At 43.1% G+C, this 11756-nt stretch overlaps 1 protein-coding gene across 3 annotated transcripts in view; it reads right to left on the minus strand.

Annotated features, from left to right (window-relative positions):
* The window catches only part of LOC137295893 (uncharacterized), a 69236-nt gene extending 63177 nt beyond the window's left edge, over positions 1-6059 (minus strand). Inside the window, exon 1 of one of the 3 annotated variants that reach the window (XM_067827472.1) lies at positions 5694-6059. In XM_067827472.1, the coding sequence (XP_067683573.1) occupies positions 5694-5714 (21 nt within the window). In that variant the 5' untranslated portion in view covers positions 5715-6059. The remainder of the gene's footprint in view (positions 1-5693) is intronic. The other 2 variants (XM_067827503.1, XM_067827530.1) reach the window with 2 other exon arrangements.
* Between the last annotated feature and the right edge of the window lie 5697 nt (positions 6060-11756).

An 11756-nucleotide genomic window follows, 5' to 3' on the forward strand; every position in this document is an offset into this window, starting at 1 on the left:
GTAATTATGCACAGGAGGAAGTACTTTCTTTTCCATGTCAGTATTATTCCCAGTTTGAGTATATTTGTAACAAACATGTCCCTGTCGCCTGTATCTATACATACGATTATATAGGATACAATTATAAAGACTATGACGTAGCATATGCCCTGAAAATTCACGATCCATTTAAATGAGTTAAGGTGAACGAGTATTGTACATCCTAAGCGCTCGTACGTGGCTTTGTGTGTGATTGTCGCAGCTCGTAACCGTCGACAAGGATGTCTGTTGACAGGGTTAGCCCTAGAGGTGCCGTGTCAGTGTTTAAAATAGTGAGTGAGTTTGGTTTTACGCCGCTTTTAGCAATATTCCAGCGATATCACGGCGGGGGGCACCAGAAAATGGGCCTCACACATTGTACCCATGTGGGGAATCGAACCCGGATCTTCGGCGTGACGAGCGAACGCTTTAACCACTAGGCTACCCCACCGCCCCACGTTTAAAATAACACACAGTGAGAATAACTCTGCATCGACAAATCCATGTTGTATTCCTGCTATGTACAGAGTCCGCATCATGGAGAGCACCGTCCTCTAACTGCTTTAGGCTCGAACATGCTAATGAAGTTGCCTCACACTAGCACAAACAGGCACACTAAACCGAGTGAGTTGAGTTACGCTGCACTTAACAATATTTCAGCTATATGGCGGCGGTCTGAACATAATCTGGAGTCTGGAGCTAACAGTTCAGTGATCAACAACATGAGCATCGATCTGCCCGGTTGGGATCACCTGTGTCAACCAAGCCCGCGAGCCTGACCACCCGATCCCCAAAGTAAAAAACAAACAAACCCAAAACACTAGACACACTGGATGGACGTTTTGATGGTGTACTATGAGCAACATCGTGATCTCGGACTTTGGAAAAGAACTTATTGTACCATAAATTGAGCGATTGCCACATTTTATTCTTGTCTCATCCTCACATTGTCAATGTTTGATGTTGTCTGTACGATGTTGCTTTACGGAATCGATAGGTTTTAATCCATCCATTTCATATTTCAATAAAATAAATACAGTATAAGTGATTAAAGTGCACTTTTGGGGTGGCTATACTGTGGCTGTAAACAAACCTCGCCGAATTTGTAAATCGAGCAACAGAAGAGTACATTACCTGAGTGATGATGGTGAATATGAGAATAGATTTTATCTTACCTCACCTCATACATACATAGATGTCGCTTTCTGATTGGCTGAGCGCTCGTCTATTATTTTTCAACGAACTGCGATTAAAGCGAGTACCATTTTCTGTGCTACCCGCTGGGAATGCCGAACTTGAATGATGTACGGAAATTCCAAATTAACATTGAGGTGTTCGGTACGATAAACACGCTGTTCATTGGTCTCTCGTGGCCCATGGGTTGATGCACCCCTCGTTACCAGTGAACAATTTAAAGTGTAATGTAGAAACGCCTAATGTCCACATACTTAGTTTAGTTGATCAAAACGTGCATGAAGCCATGGACTGGGCCCCATGTTTCAGGATAAGGCACGTGCACTGTAATATAGCTATTCAAAATCAACCAGGTATGAAACAGAAAAGTACTTTTGAATTCTTGTTGCTATGGTAGTTGTCTATGTTCAGAAGAGAGGGTGTCATGACACGTGTGGATAGGTCAGAGACTAACTACCCCACATACCAGTCTCCCTACCAACATACACCAGTCTCCATACACCACAGACCAGTCTAACTACCCCACATACCTGTCTCCCTACCCACATCCCAGTCTAACTACCCCACACACCAGTCTCCCTACCCATATACACCAGTCTAACTACCCCACACACCAGTCTCCATACACCACACACCTGTCTAACTACCCCACATACCTGTCTCCCTACCCACATACCAGTCTCCCTACCCCTCACATCAGTCTCCCTACCCCACATACCTGTTTCCCTACACCACACATCCGTCATCCTACGCACATACCAGTCTACATAACCACATATCCCACAAATCAGTCTCCCTACCCACATACCAGTCTCCCTACCCCACACACCAGTCTCCTTACCCCACACACTAGTCTCCCTACTCCCCGTACCAGTCTCCCTACCCCCCACACCAGTCTCCCTACCCCCCACACCATTCTTCCTACCCCACACACTAGTCTCGCTACCCCCAGCACTAGTCTCCTGACTAGTCTCCGATGGTTGGGGGAAGTGCGTCTCCCTTTGCCTTGCCTTAACCTGTCTACTCATTCACATTCTCCGCTTTGGCATGGAGCCAGCACTTTTCACCTAGTTCCACTGTCAAAACGTCGGTAAAAAATGCGTGGAAAGAGGCCAATAACCACAGAACCAAATCTTGCAAGTGTAAGGAGAATCTTGCTATTTTCTTCGAACATTTCAGGGATGTAAAAAAAGATATTCAGACAGACTAATTCAATGTGTCTGGTAGCTAGAAATAAGTCAGGAGGGATGCTGGACGTGGGTACAATGGTAAGTAAGCACGGATACAGACAGAGTGGTAAAGATACACTTATGTAAAGGTAGGATAATACATGCACACCTTAACAATTATGAAAGTGAGGAAAGAAGCAATTTTATTAAGCTTTGGGGATAGGTTGATGATTATTAACTAAGGTCCGGTATGACAGAATATCTAAGGCCAGCATGTGTACAGGCATAACATGAGTTGTTCCCTAGTCACAAGGGGACATGGTTTGATGTACCTTTTTACTAGAAGGGCGGGGGGAACATAAGCAAAGAAGGTACGTTAACCAATGGACGCAGTTGTATTTATCTTTCCGAGCACCTCATTGTTATTTTTTAAGTGTTTGAAGTACGGATATTGGATCATAATGAGGAGCAAACACTACTCGTCCGAAGTACCAAGCGAATTCCCACAGTTCGGCATTTCCAACAGGTAACATTGAAAATGTTACTCGCTTGTAAGCGGGATACATTGATTGGTTTAGCCAATCAGAAAACGACATTTATGGGTGAGGTAAGATAACAATTGAAATAACCTTGGAAACAGGCAGGATGATCAAGATAAGTTTTGGACCAGGTAGCATAATCAAGGAAAGCTAGTGTGCATAGGAGATAATCAAGGTCAGCCTTGGTTTTATTACGTAAATTCCTGTACATGGGCGGAAAGTCATGTAAGCTACGATTCATGTAAGAAATAGAACTTAAGGGATTGAGGTTGAGGGCCTCGATCCATAACATGATTGTGGCACTATGCCTTTCGTAAGCCAATAATAAAGTACAGTGATATGGTATGGTAAGGTATGACTGATGTAGGACAACGGAGGTGGTCTGTGACTGAAGCAGGACAACTGAGGTGGTCTGTGACTGACGTAGGACAACTGAGGTGGTCTATAACTGACGTAGGACAACGGAGGTGGTCTGTGACTGACGTAGGACAACTGAGGTGGTCTGTGTCTGAAGTAGGACAACTGAGGTGGCCTGTGACTGACGTAGGACAACTGAGATGGTCTGTGACTGACGTAGGACACCTGAGAGGGTCCGTAGGAAAACTGAGTGGTCTGTGTCTGAAGTAGGAGACTGAGGTGGGTTGTGACTGAAGAAGGACAACGGAGGTGGTCTGTGACTCACGTAGGACAACCGAGATGGTCTGTGACTGAAGTAGGACAACTGAGAGGGTCTGTGACTGAAGTAGGACAACTGAGGTGGTCTGTGACTGACGTAGGACAACTGAGGTGGTCTGTGTCTGAAGTAGGACAACGGAGGTGATCTGTGACTCACGTAGGACAACCGAGATGGTCTGTGACTGACGTAGGACAACTTCCGTGGTCTTTGACTTAAGTAGGACAACTGGGCTGGCCTGTGACTGAAGTAGGAGAACTGAGGTGGTCTGTGACTGACGTAGGACAACCGAGATGATCTGTGACTGACATAGGACAACTGAGGTGGTCTATAACTGACGTAGGACAACTTTGGTGGTCTGTGACTGACGTAGGAGAACTGAGGTGGTCTGTGTCTGAAGTAGGACAACTGAGGTGGTCTGTGACTGACGTAGGACAACGGAGATGGTCTGTGACTGACGTAGGACAACTGAGAGGGTCTGTAGGAAAACTGAGGTGGTCTGTGTCTGAAGTAGGAGAACTGAGGTGGCCTGTGACTGACGTAGGACAACCGAGATGGTCTGTGACTGACGTACGACAACTGAGAGGGTCTGTGTCTGACGTAGGACAACTGAGGTGGTCTGTGTCTGACGTAGGACAGCCGAGATGGTCTGTGACTGAAGTAGGGCAACTGAGATGATCTGTGTCTGACGTAGGACAACTTTGGTGGTCTGTGACTGACGTAGGACAACGGAGGTGGTCTGTGACTCACGTAGGACAACCGAGATGGTCTGTGACTGAAGTAGGACAACTGAGAGGGTCTGTAGGAAAACTGAGGTGGTCTGTGTCTGAAGTAGGAGAGCTTCGGTGGGCTGTGACTGACGTAGGAGAACTGAGGTGGTCTGTGTCTGAAGTAGGACAACGGAGGTGATCTGTGACTCACGTAGGACAACCGAGATGGTCTGTGACTGACGTAGGACAACTGAGGTGGTCTGTAGGAAATCTGAGGTGGTCTGTGTCTGAAGTAGGACAACCGAGATGGGCTGTGACTGAAGTAGGATAACTGAGGTGGTCTGTGACTGACGTAGGACAACTGAGGTGGTCTGTGTCTGAAGTAGGAGAACGGAGGTGGTCTGTGACTGACGTAGGACAGCTGAGGTGGTATGTGACTGATGTACGACAACTGAGGTGGTCTGTGACTGACGTAGGACAACCGAGATGGTCTGTGACTGACATAGGACAACTGAGGTGGGTTGTGACTGAAGTAGGACAACTGAGAGGGTCTGTGACTGACGTAGGAGAACTGAGGTGGGCTGTGACTGACGTAGGACAACTGAAGTGGGTTGTGGCTGACGTAGGACAACTGAGAGGGTCTGTGACTGACGTAGGACAACTGAGAGAGTCTCTGACGTAGGACAACTGAGCGGGTCTGTAGGAGAACTGAGGTGGTCTGTGTCTGAAGTAGGACAACTGAGGTGGTCTGTGACTGACGTAGGACAACTTCGGTGGTCTGTGACTGAAGTAGGACAACTTTGGTGGTCTATGACTGAAGTTGGACAACTGAGAGGGTCTGTGACTGACGTAGGACAACTGAGGTGATCTGTGACTGAAGTGTATGTGTGTGTGTGTGTGTGTGTGTGTGTGTCTGCGTGTTGGTGAGTGTGTGTGCATGCATACATACATGTGTGTATGCATCATATGCCAACAACTGGGATATACAGCTTCTATAGCGTATATCCACGAAACCTTCATCTTTGCTCAACACACCAGCATGTAAATGCCCCCATCTAAAATATCGCCTCGTATGCTCGGGTGTGGCGGTATATGCTTGTCACGTCGATAGTACAGGGTGGATCTACAAGGGTATAATACGGGTTGTCAGTCTTGAGTGCATTTACACCGCAACGAAGTGCCTTCGAATTAGATGTTGAAACGGTAATTTTCGAAACCACAGATCAGGACCTTTTGGACAAGTGTGACCTGTCGACACATATTCGGATACCTTGAATTTATCGAGTAGAGGTAACCTCGCAAATACAGATGACACGTAAACATCCATCCCATATGCATAATACATGGCTAAAGATCTAATGTTACGTCATTTTCCCGCTTGTTAACTTACCCCAAAATAATCCGTCCACATGAAGTTAAATGCTCCCGAGTGGTGCGATATCCAGGTCGAGGAATCAAGGATTTAGATCTCCCATCCGACGGAGCCGATATCTGTCTCGTCAAAATGACGTAATCTTAGCTGGGTTTCGGGTGGCTGCACCTGGAGATTGCCTCGATTCACGCTTCATGAGACAAAGTATATGTGATGATAACTAATATCGATGGTTGAAAGTTGTAACGTAGTGGATATCAGGTTCACTTGCATTCGCGTATACTTGGTCACGGTGAACTCCCGAGTTGTATGGTTGACAGAACGATATCAAGTGCAACAGTGAACGGTGTAGATCTGCCAGCAGACGGCGCCGATATCTGCTTTGTCAAAGTGACGTAATCTCGCAGTTTCCCAGTTGGGTCTCGCTTGGCTAAGCTTCACGACACGAAACGAATTGCACGACTGTATAACTGAAGACTTGTTCTCCAGCTATCCATGCTTGTCGAGTCGTTGACTTGGTTGATACATGTATTCTTATCCCAACTGCGTAGATCGATGTTCATGCTGTTGGTCACTGGATTGTCTGGTCCAGACTCGATGTACAGACAGCCGTCATGCAGCTGCACAATTGCCGGTTCGGACTCACTCACTCACTCACTATACTTACTGTAACTGATACCCTGCACAGCACTTACTGTAACTGATACACTGCACAATACTTAATGTAACTGATAGCCTGCACTATACTTACAGTAACTGATAACTGCACAATACTAACTGTAACTGATACCTGCACAATACTGACTGTAACTGATACTCAGCACAATACTTACTGTAACTGATACCCTGCACAATACTTACTGTTACTGATAACTGCACAATACTTACTGTAACTGATACTCAGCACAATACTTACTGTAACCGATACTCTGCACAATACGTACTGTAACTGATACCCAGCACAATACTAACTGTAACTGATACTCTGCACAATACTTACTGTAACTGATAACTGGACAATACTGACTGTAACTGATACCCAGCACAATACTTACTGTAACTGATACCTGCTCAATACTTGCTGTAACTGATACCCTGCTCAATACTTGCTGTAACTGATACCCTGCACAATACTTACTGTAACTGATACCCTGCACAATACTTACTGTTACTGATAACTGCACAATACTCACTGTTACTGATACCCTGCACTATACTTACTGTAACTGATACCCTGCACAATACTTACTGTTACTGATAACTGCACAAAACGTACTGTAACTGATACCTGCACAATACTTACTGTTACTGATACCTGCACAATACTTACTGTAACAGATACACTGCACAATACTGACTGTTACTGATACCCTGCACAATACTTACTGTAACTGATACCCAGCACAATACTTACTGTTACTGATACCTGCACAATACTTACTGTAACTGATATCCTGCACAATGTAAACTATGTACAAGGCTCAGCGTATAGTTGAAAAGTTAAGCAGTAAACAGTGCGATCATTTACCACAAGGAAATGTCTCTGCTCACGGTCAGATGAGTCACGACCACCCATCTTGAAAGACAATATTTTCCGGCATTAAAAAGAAACGCATGTAGTTATTTCGTCCATCTGAACGTTAGTCCTACTACAACTAATATATGCTAGACAGGTATATCACGTGGGTAGAATCCCCTCCAACGTAGGAATCCTTCAATACAGTTTTGAATCAAGTTTACAATAGTGTATAATGAACACAACAGCAAACATCAAATCTCATGTAATATGACAATGATGAACCGAATTGAGAATGATGGATGAATAAAAGCAAGAATACGTGAGCTATGGACTCTCAGGTGATGATATATAAGGGGATGCGTGAAAGGGTTTAGATAAGCGAATAACTAACGGACGACTTCATCAGTCTGGGCTAATAAGTAGGCGGCTGGTTGGTGCTTGTGTGAGTGCGTTGAGTTAGAGAGCATTGCGTTGTGTGCCTGCGTAAGATTGGGGTACTTTTTCAACATTGAATTAATACCCGGACTCGCTTTTCAACGCCAGGGGTCTTTTTGAATAATCTCCCGGCTGCTATTGAAAATTAACCCTGGTCACGTGTTGATAAAACCTTTTTTGAAAAATAACCGTTGTTTCTACACTGTAAACGTACTTCCAATAGTCAAGAAAAGATGAGTGCGTGTCAATATTCAACCAGGGTACCTTTTCAACAGGTGACCCGTGTTAATTTTCAGTCGCAGTCGGGTGATTATTCATTGCCGAAAATAAAATGGTGTTGAAAAGTGAGTAATAATTCAGTGTTGAAAAGGCACCCGGTGGGTAACTTTTCAACGAGGGTATGTTTTCAATCTTACACCGGCCTGTTAGTTGCACGGAGGATGGGGTTGAGTCAGAGAGTATTGAGTTGCTCAATGATGGATGAGTTAGAAAATATTGCATTGAACCCCAGTGATTACACCATGCCATTTAGGAAGTGGTCAAATGCAAATGTTGTGGAACGATGGTTGCGATAGAGAGTATTGTCATACGAAGGCAAAAATGAAATATCAGAAGATATCTGTTTGTGCCCCACACAAGCATTGGTACTGTGGCACCATACTAGTTATAGCAAGGGATAATCTGGTTCGAAGTTCCGGTCCAGCTGGTGTAAGGGATACAAGTTTGCACAGCCTATATTAATATTGCGGTTCCGGAAACGACAGTGTCCTTCACACTTTACTAGTTTGTAGCTACCGCAAGTCAACCTTTCCACGAATTAATTATTCAATTATTAATCAAATGAATGCAAAAAAACAAAATGATGTCAAGGGTAGTGTAAACTTAAACTTTCAATGAATTTGTTGTTGTATTCAACCTATAATTTAAATTATCTTATTTCATGCAAAATACTTTAATTTCAATTGGTCAATGACAGCGTGCGAAATAGTAACTGACCCCCTAGCCCATAGCTAGTAAAAATACGGTCGGGTCACTAAATCTCCGCAGCCACTACCTGACTCACTAGTGAATTGTAATGTGGTCATTTTTAAAAAATACAACACCTCGCTGTCTTATTAGGTAATTATACACTTTTGAATCATATATGATTATGGCCTGGTAAATAATGAATTTTTACTTTTTTTGTTAATTGTTTGCTTAGTATCTAATTCAAATTTCAGACTGGTGAAATATTTTGTGGGCGTGTAACTTTCACGCATACCTGACCCGACTTGCTTGCAAAATTTAGAAACTATTTTGCACACAAGTGAATGACGCCTTTACAAGCTTGCCTTTGACAAGCTTACCCCTCCCGGGTGGGTGACAATGAGAAAAACGGGAGCATTACCCGCTGTCATGGTAACCGTCAAACTCTACGCCGTGTACCTGTATCGCAAACAATCGTATGACGTAACAATATGACGTATGCAGTGTACGGAGTTTGAAAACTTTTCGATTTGCTGTTTTTGAGATAACCATGCACACATTTATTTAACGACTTTCATTGCTTTGTTTAAACTACCGTTATACATTGAATTGTGTGAATTTAACACACTCAGATTTAACATAATTAAGTAAACCATGTCATAGCAGTTTTAGGCTTATAAGAATAGCTGATTATAAAAAGCAGGTTGAGAGGTAGACGCCCTTTCGTTTACCGGCACGGGTGACACTGCTTCAAAGATGTGTACATCAGACCTTACATTACCCTCGAGAGAGGCGTACAACTCTTAACGTTACTTTCCTGACTATTAACCTTCAAACAAGTGCCCGAAAGCCCGTTACATAATGACTGACCGCGGAGGAACCCTGACTGGTTCCAGAATGACGCGAGTCAAAGGTTCAAAGTCAGATAGTAGTAGGCGGTGTTTGTTCTTCTGCATAAGAATATATGTGGACTTCCTGGTCAAGTGACCTTTAAGCCGGCTTTTAGGTTCCCCTGTCAAGACGATGGCCGGGTCAGAATGACCAGGGCTTCAAGAAACAGGTAACACTTAATTGATCACCCGCGGTCTTGGATGTACTTTCATTCAGCTCAGAATACTACCTGTGGCAAAATTCTAAATTCAAAAATTATGTAAGTTTATTTGTGCAACAAGTCCCCAAAACGTTGCCATATCTTTCGGTCAATTAACTCTTCAACACTTAATGGCCTGGCGCGCCTTTGTGCGAAATAAAAATAAATTTAAAATAATACTGTCGGAAATGGGCAAAAACTGTTTTTCGCATTCATAGCACTATCTATGTAAATAATATAAAAAAAGTGAAATATCTGTTAAACCGAGTTCGGCCTAACTACGGTCTCAGTGATAGAGAGATCAAAGGACTTTGCTGTGGAGATATTAGAGTAGAAACGAGTTTGTCATAGTCCAAAATGACGTATTTGGAACAGACCATTGCTTTATGCAAATTAATCATATGGTATTACAAAGGGCTCTTTGTAAATGCAAATTTTTGAATTAAACGTAACTTCTTTATAAACGATAGCTGAAATAAAAATAAGGTTATACTATAATACTGAAACTATTAAGGATCACACCATCACTACAGCAAGAAACAGGTAGGATGGGTTGTCTCAAAAGCGGAACCAGAACGGTTGCCGCAGACGGTGATTGGGATCGGGCTGGGGCAGAGACATATTAGCTGAAATAAGTTAATCCTTTCGGGAAGCAAACGGCATGTCATAACAATTTACAAATTATGTCCAGTCGTGTCGATCTTCGGGTGGTCATGCCACCTATATGTCTTGAGACATTTGATACGATGGCTGATTGAAACTTTTTTTATTCGTAGCATACACTTTTACATATCTCAACAAACATTTTAGGAAAGGAAGACCCGTAAAATGTTAATCAATACTGAGACATATTCAACAGTCAATACACATGAAAACATATAAAATATCGTTGAGATGGCCCCTTGTGCTTGTTGGAAGCGCATGCGATTCATGTCAGTTTGTCGACGGACCGTCGTCTAACCTGGCTGAGAGACCTAATTGCATCGTGTAATCACTGTGGTTATAAGTGAGACCTAATATTTTCAGCAGGTTTTGTCCGATTTTACGAGTAAACATGCTTTTCTGGATATCCAATTATTCATCCCACTGAACGTCAAGTTTGGCCGATGTGGGTTACTTCGACGCATGCTGTTTCCAATTGTGTACATTTTAGGGATACAGTGTAACATTATAAATACAGTTTTTTCCCTGTTTCCGACAGTAATTTAGGTCGGAAAGCGCACGTTAAATCTCCAAATCGTCATCACCGTTTGTATTTTCAAACGATTAAAAATATATTGTCCAGTTGGAAATTATACTAACGCGAAGAGAGCTTAGTATCGGAATATTAGAGGTGATGTTTTCATTGACAGGGAACAACTATTGCTATAGTATTTTTCTCCTTGAATTGTCTTATTTGACGTCATTTCTCAAATGAATGTATAGTTTATATGAAATAAGTACAAGCTGAAGACGTTTCAGTTTCTTTTGATAACTGACAAGAAACCGGGAGCCCAGATCAAGTGAACAATTAAAACAAGCTGCAACTCTGCATCCAAACAATGTGGTACTTTCTACATTTTGTATGTATCTGCGGAAGTCAATAACTAAACTGTCGGTACACACTCAGTCGATGCGTCGATAGGATTTTGCTTCTACCATCGATTAATTGCTACCGGACTCTCAACAATTGCAATCAATCAACAGTTTGAAGCATCGTTAGTGAGTGAGTGAGGTTCCTGAAATATCACGGAGGGGGACTCGTGTGGTCTCACCTTAGGCAAGCGAGTGTGTTCAAAATTGCCCCTGTTCACCCAGCAGAAAATGGGTACAAGTTTGGATAAAGTCATGTGACTATAACCTTCCAACGCCAGACAGCTTAGGTTATGAATCCGGCTTAGTAATAATCAGGCTCTAAGTACCACTTGGTGTTTGGAGACTGTGCGCTGTAGTAGTAGTAGTAGTAGTAGTAGTAGTAGTAGTAGTAGTAGTAGTAGTAGTAGTAGTAGTAGTAGTAGTAACAGTGGTAGTAGTGTCAGTACTATTGTTATATTTGTGATTGTTTTTTTGTTAACTCCACGCAAGTCAACAA

The sequence above is a fragment of the Haliotis asinina genome, chromosome 1 (genome assembly GCF_037392515.1).
Source record: "Haliotis asinina isolate JCU_RB_2024 chromosome 1, JCU_Hal_asi_v2, whole genome shotgun sequence".
Lineage (NCBI taxonomy): Eukaryota > Metazoa > Mollusca > Gastropoda > Lepetellida > Haliotidae > Haliotis > Haliotis asinina.